This window comes from Sylvia atricapilla, chromosome 16 (genome assembly GCF_009819655.1).
Source record: "Sylvia atricapilla isolate bSylAtr1 chromosome 16, bSylAtr1.pri, whole genome shotgun sequence".
Lineage (NCBI taxonomy): Eukaryota > Metazoa > Chordata > Aves > Passeriformes > Sylviidae > Sylvia > Sylvia atricapilla.
Genome location: NC_089155.1, coordinates 13198436 through 13223622, shown reverse-complemented (window position 1 = coordinate 13223622; position 25187 = coordinate 13198436). Strand labels below are relative to the sequence as shown.

The 25187-nt window shown below is 44.5% G+C and overlaps 1 protein-coding gene across 1 annotated transcript in view; it reads right to left on the bottom strand.

The window, feature by feature from the left end:
- Nucleotides 1–13822: 13822 nt before the first annotated feature.
- BCAS1 (brain enriched myelin associated protein 1) overlaps nucleotides 13823–25187 on the bottom strand; it is a 35798-nt gene continuing 24433 nt past the window's right edge. The window contains exons 10-13 of the mRNA XM_066330986.1: nucleotides 23673–23840; nucleotides 20882–20947; nucleotides 16509–16757; nucleotides 13823–13926 (exon numbers count right to left, since the gene is read on the bottom strand). Of these exons, the coding sequence (XP_066187083.1) occupies nucleotides 13852–13926; nucleotides 16509–16757; nucleotides 20882–20947; nucleotides 23673–23840 (558 nt within the window). The 3' untranslated portion in view covers nucleotides 13823–13851. The remainder of the gene's footprint in view (nucleotides 13927–16508; nucleotides 16758–20881; nucleotides 20948–23672; nucleotides 23841–25187) is intronic.

Here is a 25187-nt window from a genome sequence, read left to right as displayed (position 1 = left end):
AGTAAAAAGAAGGCAACAAGAGAAAGGTTGGATGAGTGTGACTTGACCAAATTATGACTAAGGGAGGATATGACTCCAACCTAGAATATTTGATGTGTCTCAAGCTTTAGAGACTGGCACAAGATTTATTCTGGTAATAAATTCTGATAATAATTCTGAAATTCCCTGAAGTGGCTCCAGCAGGAGATGAGGGAGATGCTGACAGTTCCTTCTGCTCCCAAAGTGCAACCAACTCACTCCAATGAGGGAGAAAATAAAGAAAAAACAACAGCCAAACACCTCAGAGACCCAGCTCCTCCATAAACAAAGATCTTATCCCAGCACAACTTTGATCCTGAGATGCAGAAATGATCCAACACTCAGAAATCCACTGCAGGCTCTGCTTCTGCCACACACTGACCTCAGAGCAGAGCTCCTCACTCCAAAAGTGGAGTTATCCCACCAGAAATAACAAATAAATCTTTCCTAGGAGTTGATTTTCATATATAAATGCTGTCACAGGTTCGTTGTTTTCCCAACTTATCTCATTTTAAATTTAAAAACAGAATTTTAAAATTGTCCCTCCAGTTAAAAAAGCTATTTAAAATCCGGGTGTTGGATGAACACGAACGGAGGCAGTTACTGATTTACACCAAGTCTGTGTTTATGTCACAAAATCAAAGTTTGCTGGCATTGTTTTGTTATATTTACGTTGCAGAAACCCAGCCTAGTGAGAGAGATTTATTTTAGGCACTGCAGTTTCAAGGGGTTGCATTTTCTTCTAACTGAATCACAACAAAATCCAGTTCGTTCTTTCCCCCTTCCCAGAGCCACCTAAACCACAAAAACAAAACTACAATGCTGCAGAAAGTTTGACTTTGGATTGAGACACTGAACTGCTGGATCTGTTCCAAATGGTAAAAAAGTCTCACGTATCCAGACTTGAAAACTCTATTTATTTTTTTTTCCTTTGAAGAACTGATAGCACTGTAGTCTAAACTACAAAACAAATAGACAAAACCAAATACCGAGTGGGTTTTATTGCTAAAACTGGCCGAAATGTCACCTTGTCAAACCTCTGTGGGTTTGACCTGGGCACAATTCTGGTACAGGGGTGTGATTCCATCAAGCACTTCAGCTCCAAGTCCTGCAGATAATCAGCTCCTGGTTTTCTCTGGGTGAATTGCCCAATTTGGGGATCACCTCCAGGAACAACCCCGAGAGAGCACTCTGCCTGTCCTGCTTTACTGCTTCCAAGCAGGAATGTGAAGGGAATTTTGTGTTATTCTCATAACCTATTCCCCATGATGGGTTTTTCTTTGTGTCTCCCCCGGCCCCTGAATTCCCAGAGGAACCTGAAAGTGGGCAACAATCAGCCAGCCCAGTTTCAAACCCCAGAAACTGCTTGAACATTTGTTTTTTTTGCTAAACATCCTTTACCAGAATGTCTTTTAGGAGCTGGCACCGAATCAGTTTAGTGCCCTTCCTTTTCAGGGTGGTCTCTGCTCTTCCATTTCAGTGTGAGGTGATGCTGAACGCTGTGAGCTCATTAAAAGCAGGGTTCTGTGAGCTCCAGGGAACGAATCCCTTCCTCAGCCATCACCCATTTGTGCTACTTCTGTCTCATTTTAGCTCAGTGACTGACTGACAGCAATGCCAGGGCCACGACATCCCCTATGGGAGATAAAGGGGCTGTGTTTGGGGTGAGGTGTTCTGGGGCCTTGGCACCAGCAGCTCCTGCTCCAGGTGAGGTTGGCCTCACCTGGGATCCTGCACCCAGCTCTAGGGTCCCACATGGAGCCACTGGAACCTTTAATGAGAGGGTGGGAAGGGCTGGGGTGGAATTCCCAGAGAAGTTGTGGCTGTTCTACATCCCTGGAAGTGCCCAAGGCCAGGCTGGAGCAGCGTGGGGCAGTGGGAGGTGTCCCTGCCATGGCAGGGGAGGGATGAGAAGACCTTTGAGGTCCCTTCCTGCGGCCCTGATATTTCTGGGGCTGAGAGATTTCAGCTGCTGGCAGCTGCTGACTTTCCCCAAAGAAAAACTTCTCAAGGAAGTTTCTCCTCAAAACAATCCTGGCAGACAACTCTCCTTTCTCAGAACAATCTTTCTCCAGGTGGTGTTTTGCTGTTTCTCTGGTTTAACCCATGGGATCAGAGAGGTGTCGTTCCTATTCCCCAGCCATGGTCAGTCTGTGTGGGAACACCTTATAAAAGGTAGTAAGAATTAGACAATAAAAGCCTTTTTTTCTGTGCTCTTTGCCTGCTGAAATATTTGGAGTCTTTCTTTGGTGTCCTACAGTGCCACCTTCCAACCCAACCCACGCCGTGGTTCCACACTGGTATGTGAATTCAGGGCTAAACATCCCCAAAATATCCCTGGAGCTGCTTTACACGGGATCCTCAAACTGCTTCTGCACAGGGAGACAAAAGAAACTGGCCCAGGACACTCGAGATGAAGGAGATAAATCAAACAAACAACTGCTCAGATGGAGCTTGAAACCAAAGGTGTGGAAATACAAAAAAAAAAAAAAAAAAAAAAAAAAAAAAAAAAAAAGAAAGGTTTGTGCACTGCTGCTCTCCAGGACCCTGAGGAAAAGCAGCTCCAGCAGGAGTTCCTGGACCCAAACTCATTTTGGGTGCATCAGTGGGCAAGGGAAAGTTTTCTTGGGTCAGTTCTCAGAAGCTGGGGGTTATTTGCATAATAGATCAGATAATATGCAAGGCCTGCAAATCTCTTATTTCTGTCATCAAACAGGAAACAGAAATAACAGAATGTGACTTTGTGGCAGATCGTGTGACCAAAAAAACTGAACAATGTGAAGCTGCTCCTGGACCGTCTACGGAAAAATCACAGGGCAGGGCTTGTTGGCACGAATGATTTGACAAATCTTTGTGAATAAATCAATTTGAATCAAGTGATTTTAAATGGAAAAAAAAAAAAGGGTTAGGTTATATTATTCATGATGATTGTGTCAATAATTTATTTTTTTTTGGCCTTATTCTGTAAAATATTGTTTTTCATCTGAACTACCCAATGCCTATATTTAAATCATTTAAATATGAAATGGTAAAGTGAGGCACAATGAGTGAGATTTTAAGTGAAGAAGACCAATGTTTGGAGCCTCTTGCAGTTCAGATTTGGGTCACTTCCTTTACTCAGCCCAATCTGCTCATTCCAAACCCAAACCTGACTCTCCCTGACATTACAAATGTCCCTTCCCCTACTGGTACTGAGGTTATGGTAAGGAGAGAACTACCTGGAAATTGCCATTTTTCACTGTCCTATTAACCACAACTTTTATTCTGTCTCCTTTTACTACACAGGTGCATCACCAGTGAGGGCAAGCACCTACACTGGATTTATTCTGGCAATAAATTCTGATAATAAATCAATACCTCCCCGTGGAACCAAAGCTGGAAGCGGCTTATCACCAAATCAGGTTCTCCATCACCAAATCAGGTTCTCCATCAACAAATCTTGAGAAGTTTCTCCATCCCCACTCAGCTCCTCACTGCTGCCAGCTCAGAATTCGCTCTCAAACTGCTTTTTATGGTCCCCTCTGGCTCATTTGGCCCGAAATCAGTGAACTTGAAGACAAAATTGAGGAAAATTAAGGACCTCACAGAGCAGCCACGCAGCTCCCTGACTGTTGCCTGGGCTGAGAGCACACACCTGACTGTACGAGCGGAGATAAATACATTTATGGCCCATAAATCACACGTAAATCACAAAATCACACATGCTTCCCCATGTATCATCATCAGCCACGACTGGTCAATAAAATAAAGATCAACACGATTTTTATTTTGCAAGGACCCCCCCCCCCCTCAGTAATTCCCAGGGGCTGGAGCTTTCCCTGGAGGGTGCAGTGGTGGGGATCTCACACTGAGGTGCTGCAGGGCTGGGGCAGGTTACAGGCAGCTTCCTGAGGAGGTTCTGCTGAGAACCAGCAGCAGGTTTTTTATTTCAAAGCCCTGTGGTGAGGCTCAGGTGAGCACGTTTCCTCCCCACCACGGGCTTTGTCCCTGTCCTCAGCAGCAGCCTTGGTTGAATTTCACTCTGAGTCGGAAGGGGACGCTGAGAGAAGAGCAATAAATGCCACATTCACAGCGGCACAAAAAGTGATTTCCGTGTTATGGCATCGCCCACGCCTCTGCTGACCTTTTTGTTTCTTCGCCGTTTGAAAGACAAAGGCAGAACGGAGCAGGGGAATATGTCTTTGCATATACATCAGCCACTTATTCTCATTTATCCCCTCTGCTTTTAATTTAAAAGCATTTCTGTGGTGCTTGCTTAACATTCTGTCACACTGTGCAGAGTTACATTTTTACATTTTTAGTTTTAGTTGCCTTTTTTTTTTTTTTTAATGTCCTAAGCATCTCAGTTTTTGCAAGGATCAGCCTCTAATTTCCCCTTTATCATCATCCTTTTCCCGGCACTCCTTGGCTTTTGTTTGCCCCACATCAGCTTTTAACCGGTGGGATCCCAAATGAAATCCCAATGAGGCCCCAGCAGTGGCAAACAGCAGCTCCCTGGGCCAGAAATTGGGATCCTGCATCCTGAACTGGGATCCTAAACTGGGATTCTGTGTCCTGAGCTGGGATCCTGCCTCCTAAACTGGGATCCTAAACTGGGATTCTGCATCCTAAACTGGGATCCTGCATCCTAACCCTAAAACCAGGATCCTGCATCCTAACCCGGCGTCCTGCAGGTTGGGATTATTGACTTCTTTGGAACGTGAGTTTTCTCTCCACATTTCTATGAATGCGACGACAGGAAAAACCAAAACCAAAACCAAAAACGACAACCAAACCCCCAAAAACCCGTGAGTGCAGCTGCCGGGAGAGTCTCAGAGCCCGAACCAGGGGAGAAATTAAATCCAAGTGCCCTCTACCGGCCCCGGAGGGAGAGAGATGGGGCTGAGTTCGGGAACTCAATGCTCAGGACATGCCAAAAAACCATTATTAGTAAAGAACATTTTGCTGTGCGAGAGCGGAGCCAGGCGGGGTGTGGGAACTGCCTCTGCTTCAGGGATGGGGAGATACCAAAACTCTTCTTGGTGTCGTGTCTCGAGAATATCACTCGCTTTTTTAACATTTAGAAAAAAAAAATTGCCTTTTCAATTTTTTTCACTGGAAAAATTAGCGGTGGAGGCAAGGAAGTAGAAATCTTTTTGATTATTTAGCACTTTGTGTCGTTATTTTAAAGCTGAGTTGTGTAAAAATGACATTACCACATGAATCCTGGAAGAAATGATATCATCTGTGCTTATGGGAACTTAATCCCTGAGGTCCCAGGAATGGGGAGTGTGTGCACAGAACACTTCATGGAAAATGTGTTTCAGGCAGATATTTCTGCATAGAACAGAAATTTCTGCGTAGAACAACTCCTCCCTGCCCTGATAGAGAAGCAGCATCTCTGATTTTATTGCTGACACAGAGTTTGCAGGATGAAGAATTCCTGTGTCAAACAGAACTGTGGGGCACGGAGATTTGACTGAGCTCAGTGATCCACAGGATCCTCTCCACTGCCTCCATAAAACTTCAGCCAAACTAACATTGTTATAGAATTATAGTGTAGGTATATATTATATATTGACTGCAGTAGCAACAGGGCTATGGTTAAAAAAAAACCAAAAATTAAAATATTAAAAAAACAAAGCAGCAAACTTCAGTAAACAGCCCTGAGATTTTATTGAGCTTGGTGATCCACAGGATCCTCTCAACTGCTTCCATAAAACTTCAACCAAACCAACATTATTATAGAATTAAATTATAGATATATACTATATATTGACTGTGGTAGCAACAACAGGGCTATGGTAAAAAAAAAAAAAAAAAATTAAGCAGCAAGTTTTGATAAACAGCCCTGAGATTTTCTTGAGCTTGGTGATCCACAGGATCCTCTCAACTGCCTCCATAAAACTTCAACCAAACTAACATTATTATCGGTTATGAATTTATATTATGGATTCACTGCAGTACCAACAGCAGGGCTGTATAAAACAAACCCTGGTGGTTAAAAATAGATATAATTCCGGGGGAATAATTCCCCAGCCGTGTAATAACAGCAGTGACGTTTGTCAGAGTTTGTGCTGGGGATGGAGCCCAAACACTCCCAAGCCAAAGGCAGAGCTGGACGGGGCTGGGAATCAGCTGCTGGACTCGGGAAGTGATATTTTTTTCTGGGGTTTGTGGCAGCAGACAGGGAGGGCAGGAGGTGCCCTGCTCAGCCTGCCCGGCACTGGGAATCCTCCCTGCAGACCTGTGCCCTGCTCTGCCCAGCAGCAGCCCCACACTTGGCACATCCCCAGGAATTCAGGAAGCAGCTGCAATATTCGTCATCCTGGGAGATGACAAACCTGCAGTTGAATTTGCAGTTGGATTTGCAGCACTGCTGCTGTTCTGTGCTCTGCTGGATTCAGTTCGGGGAATCCTGGGGAACATCCATTTAATGGCAATAAAAGCAAACTGTTTTTTGATATCTAAATTATCCTGCCACACTCCCAAACCTGCCCGAAAGAGTGACAGGACTTTGTGTGAGACCAGGTTCATGCATTAGACTTCTACATGAAAAAGAAACAAAAAAAGGCAACTGTATTTTGCGTTTGTTGGACTGGAATTTGTCAGAATCCACAGAATTCCAGGTAACCAGCACTGGAGCAGCCTAAAGAAGCTTCAAATCTTGCTGACCTTTGTGATGTAACAATAACCCCAAGAGTTTCTGTGCTCAGCAGTGAGCTCAGGGTCTCTTTCTGCCCGGAACACAGGTTGGTGTTTGACTCCTGCCTTTAAAGGTGTCCATCTGTGCCGGGGCTGCCCTGCCAAGGGCACACACACCACGGCAATAATCTGATTTTCAATAGCCAAGATTTCGCTTTCTCTGCTTAATCTTTCCCATTTTACTGCTGCCAAACAGGTCCTGGAGCAGATCGTGTGCTCAGGGTGGACACCTCCCTTTTGGCACCTCGGCTGTCCCACCTGAGCTGGGCTTTTCCACCCTGTGCGTCACCTGGCCCAGCCTAAACCTCCCCCTGGGCCGGGTATTAAACCAGAAACAGCTCAGGATTGCTTCTGATGATGAAAGTTAAACGTGCAAAAAGGAGGAAAGTAAAAGAAGAAAAAGAAGAAGAAAAAGAAGAAGAAAAAGAAGAAGAAAAAGAAGAAGAAAAAGAAGAAGGAAAAGAAAAAGAAGCCTGTCCTGCCTAAGTGTGAACATCTCTCACCTGAATGGTGAATCAGAGCTCTGGCTTGTGGAGAAACAGCTCAGGTTTAGTAATAAAGGAAATTAATTTATTCATTTCCTGGGAAAAGGAAAATCAAACAGCGGATGTAGCTCTCTTATTGTCTCTACATCTCTGCCTTGAATGTAAAAACAACCAAGCAAAGACATCCAAGAAGGACAAATAATGTAGGAAGAATAAAGCATTTTCCTGGAGGTGTCTGATTTGAAATCAACACTGCAATAACTTGCAAAAACTACCAATTATTTTTTTTTTCCTAGAGACAACAGCAAAATCTAAATTCAGGCTAACAACTGGAATAAAAATCTCACTTTAAATATCTGAGATGGCTGTTGGTGATGACAACTAGGCTGCTGCATTAGGTTTAACTATCTCAGATTGCAGATTGAGATCTTTCAGGAGTACTTTGTGTTCTCTTGTTGCCAGGGCAGAGCTCAACTAAACGTTGAGTCCAGATATAAAGAAGTCAGATATAAAGAAGTACTTAGATTAATGTGGCTGATACGTGGAGTCCAACAATAAATTGAAAACAGACAATATTCCTCAAAAACTGTGATTTGTCCCCAAACTCCCAAACCCAGTTCCAAACTGACTTCACATTTTTCACCCTCCACAGGAACTGACAGTACAATCTCACCGAGAGTCAGCGAGGAGGAAATTCAAGGTAAAGGAGAAGTTGAAAACGAGCTGACAAAGTCAATTTGGGGTGACCTCCACCACATCTCTCTTCCAAACGATCTGCATCTATAAAATATTCAGTTCTTGGAGAAATTACGGGCAGAACCCCCCAAATTTGAAGCCTGTTTAATCAGTAGTTGCTTAGGAAATTCTTGGCAGGCTCGTGCCCATAAGAACAAAGCTACATCTGTGAACAACGAGCCTGAGGAACACGTTCTGCAAACCCCTAAATTCTATTTCCAGCCTCCAGCACAGACATTTACAAGCAATTCTGCCAGGAGCCAGCCAGTCATTTTTAGTGCAATGTTTGTTTCCAAGCTCTTGAAAGCACCTACTCTGTGTAAAGGGCTGGGAATAGCAGCTACCATCTTTACCCTGTCTGCAGAAATTACATTTTTTTTTCCCCCCTCCTTGAAGCTCAAAAAAAACGAGGCACAGACTGGAGGGAAAGTGAGGAAATTTTTCTAAATTCCTCCCCTTTCAGCATATGGTTCAGTTTGAAGATTTTTTTTTTTCCCCCAAGCTAGAACAATATGCTGTACAGGAGACAAGATGATGAATGCTGAATTTGGGGCTCAGTTCAAACAAACAACTTTCTCTAAAAAAGCACGTGCTTGTTCTCAAAGTGACGTTTGGTGAAAGGCTCCTCGGTGTCCATGTTGTGTCACATCACTGCAGGTCAGCTCCTGACTGACACACAGGACCAGGGGAGGAAAAAAAAGGAGATTTCCCTTAACCCTCCCCTCGCCACAGCCCCTGTGTGCTCTGAAAGCAGAATTCAGGTTCCTTTTACACCATTCCTTAACCACTCTGCACTAATCAAGGCAATTACAAATTTAAATTATGCTGAGAATTTAGTTTTTTGAGAATTAATAAAACAGAGACAATTCCCCACCAAGATTCACCAAGAAGGAATTTTTCACAATTTCCTTCACCAAGAAAGCTTCTCTGATACTGGAATTCAGGTTCTTTTCACACCATTCCTTAACCTCTTCGCACTAATCAAGGCAGTTACAAACTTGAGAGATGCTGATATAAATAAACCAGAATAATAATAAATAAACCAGAAACAATTTCCCACCAAGATTCACCCAAGAAAGTGTATTTCACAATTTCCTTCACCAAGAAAGCTTCTCTAATACTGGAATTCAGGTTCCATTTACACCATTCCTTAACCTCTTTGCACTAATCAAGGCAGTTACAAACTTCAGTGATGATGAGAATTTTGTCTGTCAAGAATTAATAAAACAGAGACAATTTCCCACCAAAATTAACCCAAGAAAAAAATACTTCTCAATTTTTTTTTTCCCCAAGAAAGCTCTTCTGATACTGATGTGCCAAAATCCATCATCATAAAGAGAATTTTTTCTATAACATCTAAGACTGGTTCTGCTCCGTGACTGGGGTTGTGAATATTGATACAGCTTTTTGTGGCAATAAACAGGGAGTAATAAAGTAATCTAGCCCTGATTACTGAGTTTGATGAAGGATTCCTGAACAGGGCATTGGATAATTACATGCTTTTTCAATATGTGAAGCAGTGGTTAAAAATAAATAAAATTAAAAAAAAATAGGAAAAAAAAAAAAAAGATTGCTTCAGCTTAATTTTACAAGCAAAATTTTCACAAGCAATTCTTTTCCTTCACTCCTGGCAGCCATTGCCAGGGCTCAAAAGCTGCAGAGGGAAACCTTCCTGTGATGACAGACTCCTGAAATTCTTGGCTGCTTCAGTTTAACTCACCAAAGTGATAAAATTTCAGCCTATACCAGCTCCGGATCTATTTCTCCAATAGACCTGAAACTGCTGACAGCAAAAAGGAGTGAAAACTCTGCAGCTTAATCCCCACTTCCCTTCCGTGTTCCAAACAACCGCAGGGAAATAATCACAAACATCCCTCAAAGATGAGTCTGCACTTTCTACTCTGTGTTTTAAACGCCTTTGTGCCCAGGGTTTGTTCTTTATCAATCCCCGTGCCCGGAATAAAGGACTTTGCTGTGGGTGAAGGGGCACTGCTGGATTCTGCATCACCTGCGATGGGATAAAAAAAGGAATTTGGACTTTGCCCCTTTCCGGTTTAAAGTCGAATCTCTGGGGCTTCCTGTGCAGGAGGTTCTTTCCTCTTGCCTTTCAGCAGGTGACAGATTGAATAGGAAATGATTTAGGAAAAGCAAAGAGTGGTGATAAAGAGGTTTATTCTTGTCCGAGGGTTTTGATGATTTGTTTCCAGAAAGTGGCACTTCTTTAAGGAATTCTTGTGCATCTTCAGCCTCCATCAGGGCTGCTGCAGAATTTCCTGTTTTTGTGTTCTCAGAACTGCTGAGCTGCTCAAGCTGCCAGTAAAGCCCAGGGTGTGTTATCCAGAAGAGGTGGAGCCTGTAACAAATCCAGATTCTTGGTTGATATTCTCAGTGAGGGTGTGACAGTGCAGAATTCGGAGTTATTCCACCTCCAGCCTCAGCTCAGTCCCCACAGCCACAACCCCGAGGTGTTTATCTCCTGGCACATCATCCTGAAAAAGGTATTCAGGTGCTCTTCAAACACTCTGTGGGTGCAGAGCTGTGGGACCCAAACCCTGAGGTCAGGTCCTGGCTCCGAGGGAGCAGACTCAGCTCCTGAAGGGAAGGGTCTTAAACTTCCAAGGGGCAAGATCCTGCTGAGATTCCCTGCCTGAGGGTGGGCACAGGTCTGCAGGGTCAGCAGGGAGAGATTTGGGGGTTTCTGGGCACTCTGAGAGGAGTTCATGGCTCTGCAGCCCTCCCTGGGAATGCAGAGTGGGATCAGAGCAGGATGGACACAGAGACAGAACCTCCCCGGGACCTGCTCTTCCTCAGAGGCAAATAAACCTCCATGGGCTCTGAGCCAGCATTTCTTACACAAAAACTTGCAATTTTTTGAGCCATTCTCTTTTATATTTATCAGATGCTTCCAAAATCCCTCAAAATGCCCACAGGGAACACACCCCGAGATCCTTGACTGGTGTCAAGCTCCAGTTGTGCCCCGAAGATCCCGAGCATCAAACCAGAGCTCATTTGTTGACAAGGGGCTCTAAATTCAATGTATTACCCTGGCTGCTCTTCTCCTTTGTCCTGGGCTGCAGCTCTTCCAAGGCTTTGATTTCCAAATGACTCATTAAGCTTTCCTGGGCCTGGACACCAAAGCTCCACTTCAATGGTTTTTTATATCACTTTAATGGTTTTTATATCACTTAATGGTTTTTTATACTCTGCAGAACTGGGGGATGCTTCTCCTAAAGACCTTTCCTGCTCTCCACGTGTGGCTGTTTTCTGGGAAGGCTGAGTGGCTTTTCCAAAGCTGCTGGTGCTGCTGTGAGCAGAAGGAACCCACCAAAACTGGGCAGATTCAGTGTGGAGGCAGCACCAGCTCTCAGCGTTATTTAATTCCATTTAATTTCATCTGCAATGACAGCCCCGTGCCATAGTGAGCACCCACAGCCACGACACTTGCAGGAACAGAACAACACAAAAAAAGCACAAATTCCTGATCATTTCTCTGCCAAGAGCATTTCCTGACCCTGGAATCAGCCCCTTTGCCGAGGGACAGGGGCAGGACACGTGGGAACACGGAGTGTCCTCAGCACAGGGCTGCTCCCAGAGTGGGAGAGCTCCAACGCTCCAGAGAAAGTCTGGTCTGTCCAAAAGATAAGACTAATTAATATCTACGCAGTCTGAAATATGGTAATATATTAATATATATAATTAATATATAATTATATAATATACGACCAATTATATAATTATAATACATCACTATATTATACAGTACTATATTATAATTATAATATATTAATTAATATATATTACTATATTATAATTATAATATATCACTAATATTACTAATAATATAGTGATATATGGATTTATTCTGTATTTTTAGCCTGCAAAAGAGAAGCTTTGGGGTGAGCTCAGTGTGGCCTCGCAGGACCTGAAGGAGCTGCAGGAAAGATGGAGAGAGGATTTCCCAGGGCTTCAAACTGCCAGAGGGGAGGTTTAGGTGGGATATTGGGGAGCAATTCCTGGTTCTGAGGGTGGGGAGGAGCTGGGATGGAATTCCAGCTGTGGCTCTTCTGGATCCCTGGAAGTGTCCAAGGTCAGGTTAGACATCCTGGGACAGGGAGAGGTGTCCCTGCCCACGGCAGGGGTGGGATGGAATGAGCTTTAATGTCCTTTTCTACCCAAACCCTCTATAATTCCATGCTAATATAATTAATCACGATCGTAATTTTTTATTTGAGAACAACTGAAATATTCTCTCTGAGGTAACCAGAGCAGTGTGAAATCAGCAGCTCACACGCCTTGGCCCTCTGCTCTCAGAACAGCCCTGTGTAACCAGGAGTTGTCCCCCTGACTGTGCTTTATTCAATCTCATGGCAGAGATTTCATTTATTTCTCTTAATTAATTAATTAATTTATATTTCTTTTATTTCTTTCCTTTTTGTGGAGCAAAGCTGGGTGTAACAACCCCAATTCTTCTTTCACACTGGTCCTGCCCAGATGGACAAAGAGGGGGTCATGGATCAGGCTGGAAACCTGAGCACTCACCACGGATTAATATTCCTTTATAAGGCATGGAAATGCCAGGGAAGGGAGCAGAAAGTGCAATTATTACTAAAGAACCTTTGTTCTGTGCTCCCTGTGCGCAGAATCAGCAGCAGGTTTTGTGGGTTTTTTGGGTTGGGCACGCCAAACCTGCAGGTTTGCAGGAGAACCCAGAGCAAAAATCCCGCTGAACTTCAGGAGTTTTTCCACCTCTGTCCTCTCTGATTAGTTAGGAACAGAATTCTGCAGAATTTACAGGATTCTCCCTGGCTTTCCAGGTGTAATCTTCACTCAGATAAAGAGAGGGTAACAACCATTCCCTGCACAGGGAAGTTTTGTCTGTGCTGATTTCTGCCCTAATGTCACATCCACCACCAGAGCACAGGGATGTAAACCACAAACTTTGTCTGAAAATTGAAGCAGCAACAGAGGCTTTTTTTTTTGTTGTTGTTCCAAAGGATAAGTATTAGTTTATTTAAAGATAAAGATGTCAAAATATACAGCAGTGTTTCATTAAGATCAGCGTGGATTAAAATGTCAGGCCCAGGGTTCCCTGTACAGGCTAGGACTGACCCAACAGAAACCTTAATTTTCCGTAACATTTATTAAGTACAGTTATTACAGGAGTCTTGTGAAGCAGAGAGAGCTGTCCGAGGGCAGCTTGGATTTTGGTTTTTTTTATTAGGATTAATTACAAGTACGGATACAAACAGATATCAGGCTGAACAACTAAGTTTCCTATGACCTAAGGACCATTAATTCCCGGCTGGCAGGCACAGCCCGGCCTTAGGGGACGTGGCTGCCCTCTTGTGTCCTAGTAGAACCTTAAATAGCTTTTAATTTGTTATCCCACCTCGCCCGGCCGAGAGAGGAGCCGCCTCGATCACGTCAAGCCTTCGCGGTTTAGTTTTTAATTCACATTAATAAGGGGCAGGGAGCGGGGTTTGATCGCTGTCGGGCCGAAGGGCTCAGCTCGAACTTCAGCTCTGTCCAAACAGCCCCCAAAAAGTGACTGGGCTGTGTTCACATGGCAGCAGAACCTTTCTCCAAGGGGATTTCTGGGTTTCCCGGCTGCTTTCCAAACTCTCTAAAGCGGAGGATTCCCCATCCCTGTCCCGCTGCTTTCCTCGGTCACATACTTTTGTGGTTTTTTTCCATCATTTATTGATCCAATTCTCTGCCGCCCTCATCCCTGACTCCTGCCCGCTTCAAACCCTCCGCGCACCTCCTGACTCCAAACGCATCCCTCGGGGATCTTCAGAGCTGCTTTCTTACAGGAACAAACCGGAGACAACCTGCGGTGACACCCCTGGGCTGTCTGGGGAGGAAAAAGAGCCATTTCTGCTGCCAGGAGCCCCCGAGAGCTGCCGAGCCTCCCTCCAGCGGCCGGGCGCTACTTGGATTTGGCGGCGGGGAGGATGGAGACGGGATCCGTCTGCACTTCTGCATCCGACATCCTTTTGGAGCCCTGCGGGAACGAGCGAGACACCTCCTTTAGCAACTTCTCCCAGTGTTTCAGAACGGTCAGGGAGGGAATTGTGCTTTTTGCTACCGGATATATCTATATCTATATCTATATCTATATCTATATCTATATCTATATCTATATCTATATCTATATCTATATCTATATCTATATCTATATCTATATCTATATCTATATCTATATCTATATCTATATCTATATGTGTGTGTGTGTATATATATGTATATATATATAATATATATATATATATGTGTGTATATATATATATTTTTTCCCCCCCCCCCCCACTGATTTAATCTCCTTGCTTCTCTTTATCCGCCTTTTATTTAACGTGAGCGCCATCTGCACCATGAGAACCACACCAAGGTGCCGCCCGTGACTCTGCCGAAATGTGGGGGTTAGTTTAATAGAATTGTCTCCATTGGCATGGAAACGATTGTTCTCGGGGTCTGGGCTCACCCAGCAGAGCCAGGCTGCTGCCTTGCTGTAGTTTTGGCCTCTTGGCACAACTTTCTGTAAAATTTCCCTGCCCTAAACGCTTCAGTGCAGCCCTGCTCAGAGCCCTTGAGGCGTGATGAATGGTATTAGAGCCAGCCCTGCTCTGCTCTAGGTTAAAGGAACATTAAATACTTTTATGCATGACAGGTATTCCACAATGTTGGAGTGATAAAGCTTTTTTTTTTTTTTTTTACACTGCAAACCTAATTCTGGGTTTGGAGCCGCTCCAAGACTCTAATCCAGCTTAGGTGAAGGAAATGTATAGCTCTAACTATACCAACTGCATTTTTCACTAGCTGATAAAAACTCGGCTCTGGTTTAAGGCGCTTGACCTAATTTTGCTGGCCTTGAAGCTGCCAAAACTTCAGCAAAACGGAGCCACAAACCGTTTTTTGAGGTCGCTGTCACCACTGCGGGGTGTCGGTGCTGCTGGTAACCCAAATCATGCCTTGGTAAGCACAAAATGCAGCGTGACAAAGCTAAAGGTGACTCTGTGTTTTCCCTGGGATAGGAACCGGGCAGAAGAATGTGTGAATTGTCCTTTCCTGGAAACCTGAGTCACCTTTTCGGGATGATTCTGTGTTATACACGGAGAGTGAAAGGTCTCGAGTTCCTCATCCCCTCCAGGGAACTAAAACCAGCGAGGTTTTTACACTGATTAGGCTCCACCTCACTGATCTTCTTTTAATGTTTCACCTTGGAGGATCTAAATATGAAAAAGAGCAGCCAAAAATCATAATGGGCTGAAAAATCCCATCTGAAACGGATTGTAACTTTGGGCAGCTCAGGTGGCTGCAGTGGTTTTGCTTCTGCTTCCCCTGATGTTGACTTTGGAGGATGCTCTAGAGCAGAATAAAATTTAAAAAATAAATAAAATAAATAAAATAAATAAAATAAATAAAATAAATAAAATAAATAGAATAAATAAAATAAATGAAATCAAAGGCTTTGGCCATTTACAGGTAGCAGCAAATCCATCATTTATCCATCAACCAAGACTGAGTGAGATGCTCATTCCAAATTTACCCAGAAACCCCGAAAAACCTCCACATCAGGTAAAGATTTCCCCCACCACAGGAGTGATGAGCTCTGCCAGCTCCAGCTCCTGTCTGAGCACCATGAAGTCACTTCTAACCTGAACTGGGGAATAAAATGATCCAATTTGCTTTTCTTCCCATAAGAGAGTGGAGGGAGGAGACAGGAGAGGAGAGAATTCCCACTTTGCCTCACTTAGCCCTCATTTAGCATGGCTCACGTTATTGGCTCACTGCAGTCTCCTGCTGCACCCATTTTCAGGGTGGTTGCTGATTAGAGCAGGAAGATCAGACTGGCTGATGATTCTGGTTGAACTGGAATTTCCAAGCCCGGTGTGGCAGAAGGAACTTTGTTCTGCCCTTTTTTTAAGGGAAAAATTCCAGCTCTGCCCTGGGATCCAGGAGCTCAGATCCCAGCAGTTGTGACAGTGATGGTTTGGGCAGAGCATTTTAAACTGCTCACACAAAAATATCCAGGCACTGGAGTATTTTTTTTTCCCCCCAGATTTTGCTCAGGAGAAGCCTGGGTCAGTGCATCACACACTCTGATCAGAAAAAATCCCAATACTTCCCACATGCTGAGCACTCCCAGCTCCTGACAGCTGGACTATGAGTTATTCCAGCTCAGGAAACAATGTTATTCATCTTTTTTTCCCCTTTTCTTCTTCTTCCTAATCTAATCTTTGAAAGACTCCCAAAATACATTTGCTACAGCTTATAAATTAATCTCTTTTACCACAGGAACAACCTTATCAGTGCTCAAACCCTGCAGCCAGGCAGTGATGCTGTTTGCTTGCATCAATGGCTCCAGTGGTAGCCAAAATTCCAGCGTTTGTCGCCAAAATTCCAGCCTTTTTATCCCAGCTGGGAGCAGAGGCTGGAGCTGCAGCGTTCTAATCTGCATTCCTGCCCTGTGCCATTCCCAGGGGAATCGGGGTCCAGGAGAGGGGCGTGTTAAAATACAGAATGGGAACCTGCCTGCTTCGACCAGCTGAAAAATGACCAAAAAAAAAGGAAGAGAAATGAACGTACAAGGCCTTTAAAGAATCCTCCAAGGGACTGCCTCTTCTCTGTCTTCTTGTAGGAGGGTTCCTTGGTGTCCCCACCGTTGTGGACGGAGTCGGGGTCGGCTGCTGGTGGCTCCCGGGGCTCTGGCTGCTCCCTGCCCTTCTGCCTGCCCAACTCCACCGTGGGCTTCTTGTCTTTGGAGCCCTCTTTGCTCCTTTGGCCCCCGGGGTCACTCTCAGATGGGGCAAGAGGCTTCTCCGTGGCGTTTAGAGTCTGCGGGGGTTTCAAACGGGGGTTATTTGTAGTGAGGAATAGGATGAGTTCCGACAGAGATCAGTAAAAATTAAAACAAAAATAAAATGAATAAAACAAAACGAAAGGGTACTTGGCAGGGAGGAATCCTGCTGCCCCAGAAGGTGTTCGTTTTGCAGGGGTTGGGATGAGCAGTGTTGGCTCAGGGAAAGGCTCCCAGGGAGCTGCTGGAATTCCGTGAGCAAAGACTGCGAGGTGGGACCATCCCCGAGAGGAGCAGCTTCACTGAAGTGTCCACTGGAGCTCCTCGAGGAGGCAAAAAGAGTCACTGAGAGCCCCACTGAAACACCCCCAGTGTTTGCACCCCAGGCAGGGCAAGCACCCAGAAAGTGCAAAGCAAAGATCTGAGAGAGGACAAAAATCAAAAGACCCCATAAAGCAAAAGATGAAAACAAATTCCCTAAAAAAAGCAACGAATCCCCTGAAATTCCCCGAATGAGCAAAAAGTGCAGGGCAAAGATCTGAGAGAGGACAAAAATCAAAAGACCTTATACAGCAAAACGTGAAAACAAATTCCCTGAAATGAGCAACAAATCTCCTGAAATTCCCCGAATGAGCAACACTCAAAAATTTAACGACGCAGGGTTTGGCTGTGGAAGGCCAGAACATCATAGAAAAAAAAAAATTAAGTGCAAGTGCAAAAGAAGAGACAGGAAATCTTCCAAAAAAACTCACAATAACAAAGCACCTGTCTAGAGCAAAGGGGAAGGTTCTGGATCTCAGAGAAGTTCAGGATCTATTTGAAGTTCACACAAGAAAAATCGTATCTGGCAAACAAAGGATCAGACAGTGAAGTTGTCACTGTGTGGAAAGCAGTAAATGAGGGTGGGTTTTGCCAGGAAATCTGTTTGCAAATAGGATTTTCTTTTTTCTTATTATTAAAAAAAAAAAAAAAAAAAAAAATACCCATATGGCTTTATTTATTACCATCATTAAAACAGCACAAATTTACCATGTTGAAAAGCTGGAAATCTCACATCTGCCCTCAGGCCATGGCCCAAGCTTCATGCTTGTGTATTTTTCCAGCTCTGGGAATTTTACCATTAGTTTTGAAATACTTGGTGTTCTTCTGAAGGCCTGAGGGTTGTGTGCTCACACGCCAGGCTTAGCTTTCATTCAAAACAAAAACATTTTTAGGTCTCATGATTTCAGAGGAAACTCTAGAGAAACAGGATGCAAATACACCTCTTGGAGTTAAAAATAAAAAAATGTTCGAGCCTGCCTCAGGACTGTTCTTGTTCTGGGGAAACAAGAATGAGAGGGGACAACAATCCTGCTGCTTGCCTTTTCCACTCTATTCACCTCTCCTTGCCACCCAATCTTAAAAAAGTTCCATGTTTAAATCACAGAACTCATTTAATACATTCAGGCTTGACCAGGAGACTCAAGTCCTCACTAAATATGAGCCTTTGGAATGATTTCTTTACCCAGAGACAGATACACGTGGGTAAATAGTTCCTCACATTTTATGGATTTCTCTGCTGCTCCTAGACTTAAAAATTCCAGTCAGCAGCTTGTCTTTGTGCAGGAGAACGTGAAGGAGGGGGATCAGTGGATTTATAGTTCATATTTATATTTTACATATATATATTTATATGTAAAATAATATGTATATACACATATATACATATAAAATATATAAAATAAATAGAGTGCAAAATATATGTAAAATATATGTAAAATATATGTAAATCTATGTAAAATATATAGAGTGTAAAAATATACATAATATATAATAATACATTTTAGAATATAGAATATAGAATAATAATATGCATTATAGAAAATATAAGAGATTATATAGAAAATATAATAGATAATTTAGAAAATCATATAGAATAGAATAGAATAGAACAATATATTTATACATATATATATATTTCATAGTTTATATTTTAGTTTATGAAGTTGATAATAGAGTTGATAATATAAATGATAATGTAGTTTACGGTTTATAGCCCATCCAGGCAGACTCAGTGAGGTCAGAGGAGGGCAGAGGATGGCCTGGGGCTGCACAAACACCTCACACACCCCACCTGTGTCCTGTCACCTGGGCAGTGACACTTTGCTGTGCCCAGGGGATGCAGGAGCTCTCCCAGTACAGGGACGGACACAAAGGATTGACAAAAAACCAAATTCATGTTGTCTCTGGGAGCTCTGAGCTGCTGCTTCCCAAGCAGCAGTTGGCTCCCAAGACTTTCCTCACCGGGGTTTGCCTCAGCTCACCTTGGGAAGGTAAAAATGCCAAGGCTCACTTTGGCAGCAGCAGCAAGCCCAGCCCTGGGGCTGAGCCCAGACACAGCCCAGAGCGGCCTGGAAGCCTCAGAAACACTCGCTGAAATCTTTGGCTTTGCTCTGTGCGGGTAAAATTAGAGTTTTCCTCCCCACACGTGCCTGAGACAACGCTGCAGCCAAGGCAGAGCAGTGCCCATGGCTGAGAGCAGGTGGGGCCTTTGATGTCAGCCAGGCAGACAAAACACTTCTTAAAAAATATTCATAATACATTTTCCAGGCCAAAAATTAAAAAAGCAAACCCCAAACCCTATCAGATAATCTTTTGGAAGTGTTTCATATGAGCCTTGAAAGGCAGGAAATTGGCAGATTTGATATGGACAGGAGCAGCTCAGGGAATGCAGAGGGAGGTCTGTGAGAAATGAAAAATATTGATGCTCCTTGTTCCAGAGGGGAGCTGCTCTGCCTCCCTCAACATCAGCAGTGCCACTGAAATAGAAACAAGAAAAATGGGCAGTGTTTTCCCTGTTATCTTAGAGGAGGCCTTGGCCCAAGGCTGGTTTTTAATCCCAGGATTTCTGCGGGTTTCGGGGCTGAAATTTCTGGAGGGACAAGGGATGGGAAGGGGAGAAGAATCCCAACATTCCAGAGACACCACGGCATAATTTAAGGAAATCTTTTCAAAGAAATCCCCAAAAAAGGAAGAAGTCAGCAGCAGATCCAGTTTTCATTGGGCTCCTCTGTGGAATAAAACTGTTCTACTTTACACCAGGGCAAAGGAGAGAGGGAGAAAGAACAACAAACTGATTTACAAAAATGGAAGAAAGCTGGCTGCTCATTAAAACATTAAAATAAATGAGCTGGCTGCTCATTTATTAATAAAGTAAAATAGATCCAGGGCTGACACTTTTGGTGTCTTACCAAGATCACAAAAGTCTTGTATGAAATAAGGATTAAGTGTCACAAGACAAGGCCCTTCTATATTTAGGATGTTTTTAGAGACATAATTCATGAAAATTAACCTTGGTGTCATCAGATGTTGTGAAAAGAGGAAGAGAGAGAGATAATTTTACAGCCATTTAAAAAAGGAAATTCTGAAATGTCGGTTTTGAATGCAACTTCAGTTTTCCTCTAAAAGGAAACTCTGTAGACAGAACCTTGTTTTATGTCTCATTACTGAGAGATTAATTCTTCTGGACGTCTTCTCTTGCAGCAGATGTGGGTTTGGCTCTCAAATTAACAGAATTTATATTTCTGATGAAAATATGATTTTTCTGAAGCACTTTGAAAGCCACAGAAGAAGAATAGAATGCAAACATCACACCCAAAGGTTGGGTTTAGGTTTTGCGAACACAGAACGAAAAACCAGAACAAGAAACAAACATTTTCACGGCTTTTGTTACATTGCGCTGAGCAGTTTTCATTCTCACTTTCATTTCTCTTCAGCAGAGTTTCCACCTAAGTGATCCTTTCCTCAGAAGACAAGTAAATCAACGAAATAAAAAGAATTCTGAGTGCATTTAGTTCCACTGCCTGAGTACTTGCAGAACATCAAAATGCAGCAAGAGAGAGGAAGAAGACTGAACATAAACCTAGTAATTATTTTAAGGAAAGGAGCACACCTGGAAAAAGATTTTAAAAAAAAAAATTGTGTTGACTCTTTAAAATATGAATATTATGACTAGATAAAAGAGACACAGAAGTTATGTGCAAATAAAGGAAGCTCAGCGAGTGCAGCACTTTTCTCTCAGTGACTTTTACATTTCAAGAGGTTTTGCTGTGTGGAAGGAGGCAACGAGAACCCAACACCAGAGGATGAAAAATCCAGGCCAAAAATAAAAAAATCCACTTACGTGGGGTCTGGGGCTGGGCCCATCTCCCTCTTCTGAGCTGGGGGTGCCTCCATCACCCTTGACTGACTAAAATAACAAAGGATTCCTGTTTGAGGCATTCAGTCAGGATGAAAAGCCACAGGAATCGAGGTCTGGAGGCACTTTGGGAATATCCCCATCCCCGGGGTGGATTTTGCTGTGGTTCTGGGGGTTTGTCTCTTGCCAGGCAGGTTTCCTGAGCAGGGATCATTCCAGGCACTGAACACCTCACTGCTGCAGCCCTACTGCTGGAATTTTCCAGGAAAGGGCTTTCCCGTGCTTTTCAGAGCCAAATCTCTCCTACAACACCTAGTGGGACTTGTTCTCTATTTATCCACCCAACTCAGTGCTTGTGCTGTGAATAATTAAAGCCCATTTGGCTTTAGAGGGATGTTTTTATATTTTGCCATCAGCATCCATTTCATCCTGATTTTTGCTTTTCCAGTTGATTCCTGCAGCCCTTAAACCTCTGAAGAATAATTCTCCTTGGTTCCCACTCTTCCCAGCCAGGACAATCCAAGCAGAGCCCGAGGCTGCAGCCCTGGAAGGTCACTCAGAGCAAACCTTGACTCTGAAATATCTTTTTAAGGTAAAAATCCTCCGTTTCCATCTAGATTTAAAAATGAGAACTCTCCCATTTGACCAACCTGAGTAAACAGCACAAGCTTTATGAGAATTAGGTTAAGTTGAAATTACAATTAGTGCTACAGAAGAGACAAGAAGAAGGAGTATTTGTGTTTAAAAACGTGTTGGAGGGTTCCTTGTGCTCTCCTGGGTGCCACTGCAGGCACAGAGCTCAGCAGCAAAGCGTGAAATAAACTCCAGGATTTCAGAGTGCCCAAATTTAAATGTCATCTTTCATTGCCGAAGTTCAATGAAAACAATGAGAGGATGTGACTTTTTGTTCTAAATTTATCCGGGGCAGAATTGTGGTTTGCTGCAGCTCTCTGCATTTGTAACGTGAGGCACGACAGCAGCAGCTGCTCCCACAGGTGAGGTTACTGCACCTCAGAGCCTGATTCTCCTCTAAAACCACAACAATCGATACCTGGCGGCAGCAGGAGAGGAGAATAAACCACCCCAGGACAATTCCTGGCTTTTGTGGGGAAAATGCTGCCCCTTGGAGGGGCCACTCCTGAGCCTGGCCCGGGTTTGTGCAGGAGTGGAGGAAGCACAGTGTGGTCTGTGCTGGGGACAAACCCGGTCCAGAGTGCACGAAGATGGGCTGTGATAAGATCTACTGTGCATCTGTGTTTTACAAGTCCTCAAATGCATTTAGAAAAAAAAAAAAAACACCAAAATTCTGCTCTGACAGCCATCAGTGTTACCTTTTCCCCTATAAATACCCCAAACCCAGATAAAAATCGCCCTGCTTTAGCCAACCTCTCTAACCCACCTCCTATTTTCATTTATTTATCATTACCATTATTGTTATTATTTTGAACCAAAAATAACAGAGTAAAGGCCTTGGGGTCTAGCCAAAGCTCCCCCTTGCTGCCAGAGGGACGAGGATGAAACAATCCCAAGGATTTCTCTCCAGAGCACTGCTGACCCCTGATCCTTGCCTCTGGTCCCTTGCTGCTGGCCAAGGCTTCCCAAAAAGTTTCCTGCAGCGAGCAGAGGGGATTGGGGTGTTTTTAAACAGAGCAAAGTGGGCACAGCCAATACCCTGCTACATTTTCCTCAATAGTTGTGACAACATAAACCAGTGATTCTCGATTTTAAATGCTATTTTTAACCTAAATTTCGATGATGTGGGGAAGTAGGGCAGCACAGGCACTGATTTGGGAGGAATCTTCCTCTGGGAAGCAGGATTGGATTTCACTTTCTGCCTTTCCTTTTCCCCAGCTGATGGCCCTTTGCAGGAGTGACTGCCTCCTCTCCTTTCAGTTTAACCTGACCTACATCAACTGCCAGAAAAACCTGTGCCACCGAAAATACAACTCCTGGGAGGCAGGGCAGGACTGGACACTGCACGGGGAGCTGGGACACAGCCACGGCCAGCGGGAGGTGGGTCTGGAGATGGTTTGGAGGTGGGTTTGGAGAGAGTTTGGAGAGGATTTGGAGAGGGTTTGGAAGTGGGTTTGAAGAGGGTTTGGAGATGGAACATCCCGCCGGCGGTGGGTTTGTGGAGCGCAGCATCCTCAGTGTCGCGGCCCCTGGAGCCCCCGGGGCCAGCTGGGAGGGGACAGGGCCAGCGGAGCCTTGGGGACGTTCCGGGAGGAGCCGCGAGAGGGAGATGCAGGACGGGGAATGGGCGGGGACAGGCGGGAGAAGTCTCAGCTGCGCACACCTGGGCACCGCGCGGCGCTGAGATCCGCTCATCCCTGAGCACCCCTGAGCATCCCTGAGCATCCCTGAGCATCCCTGTGAACACTACTCATCTCCTGAGCACCCCTGTGAGCACTACTCATCCCCTGAGCATCCCTGAGCACTCCTGAGCATCCCTGTGAACACTACTCATCCCCTGAGCACTCCTGAGCATCCCTGAGCATCCCTGAGCATCCCTGAACATCCCTGTGAACACTACTCATCTCCTGAGCACCCCTGAGCACCCCTGTGAGCACTACTCATCCCCTGAGCACCCCTGAGCACTCCTGAGCATCCCTGTGAACACTACTCATCCCTAAGCACCTCTGAGCATCCCTGTGAGCACTTCTCATCCCTGAGCATCCCTGAGCATCCCTGAGCCCTCCCAGACAAAGGCGAAGTGTTTTCCCAGCCTCTCCCCCGAGCCCCCCGAGGGATTTCCAAAGGGAAGAGCTGCCCTCACCAGCTTGAAGAACTTCCTGAGGTTTGCCTTGGGCGTTTTGCTCTCGGCCCCTCGCGGTTTCCCCTCGGCGCTCTCGGCGCTCCTGCTCTGGTCCCTGTCGGGAGCCGCGGCCTCGGGAGCCACCTCTGCCTTCTCATTGCTCACAGCCTCTGCCTCTTCCGAGGAGTTCTGGGGTTGGGGAAGAAGGTGGGAAAGACATTCAGACTCAAGCCGTGAGGAGGTGGTTGATTTTTTAAAAATTTTACAATCAAACGCCATAAAAGAGTCCTCAGCTTCACGGTGCTCTTTGTGTTGCTTCAGGAACTTGATTAATCCCAACTGAAAAGAAGTAATAAGTGTTAAAATCCCACCAGTTTATATAAATCTGCATTTGCTGATTCACAAGAATCTAGCTTTGATTACAATGTGAAAAGAACGAAAATTAAATTACACACAGCAGTGTGCATCCTGAGGAGATGAGGCTGAAATAAATCCAGTAAATACAAGAAAAACCATACTCAAGATTGCTTAAAGATTATTTAAAACACACCGTGGACACTATTAATTGCTGAAACCTGGCCTTGGACACTTCCAGAGACGGGGCAGCCACAGCTTCTTTGAGAATCTGTGTCAGGACCTAGCCTCCCTCAGAGGGAAGAATTCCTTCCCAACACCCCAAGTAAACCCCTCTGGGTCAGTTTGCAGCCATTCTCCCTGTCCTGTCTCTTGTTTATTTTAATTTGTCACCACGTTCTTTTATTTGGGCTCTGCCACTTTTGTTGTGAGCACTGATATTTCCTGTTCCCCTTGACAGCAGTTTTTTCTGTGTGCTGCTGCCATCTCCCTTTCTGAGCAAATAAAACCCCAATTTATTCAGAGCTTCATACAGAAGCCATCCGACACATCCACTCGGTATTCTATCCCACCTTTTAGTTCTGTCATGTTTTTAAGTTGCAGGTAACTCCACATTCAGGAAAGGGACTCACCATGAACTCCTACAGCAGCAGGAGAGATTTTGCTTTGTTCCTCACTCCTCTTTTGTGGGAGAAACAACATTTTGGGGGTGGAGCAGCGGGGAGAAGAATGATGAAGGAATAAATATTTCTTATCCCCTGCTGCCTGGGATGGCTGCAGCACATCCCACTTCCCCGTGGAATTGCAGGTTTAATTTATATTTATGAACATCTTTGAGATAATCAATCTGCAATAATTTTCCTCTGGATCTCTGCCTATTCACACATCCATATCATCAATTCCCCATCTATTTGCTGGGAGGAAATGATTCAGAGCAGAGTGGAAACAGTGGCTCAGCAAAGCAGAGCTCAGCTCCTGGGACCTCACACTCTCAGGAGGCAGCTTGGGATCACACTCTGCATCCCAAAGGAGTTTTGGTTCTGCACTGGAATTGGTGGCACAACCAACCAAAACACCCTGGGACCAAATGCCAACCTCCAAAAAGCACTGTCCAGTTAAATGAGGGTCAGGCAGCTGATCAGAGATTGAGGTGTTTAAAGTATCAGGGATTTTTTTTTTGCA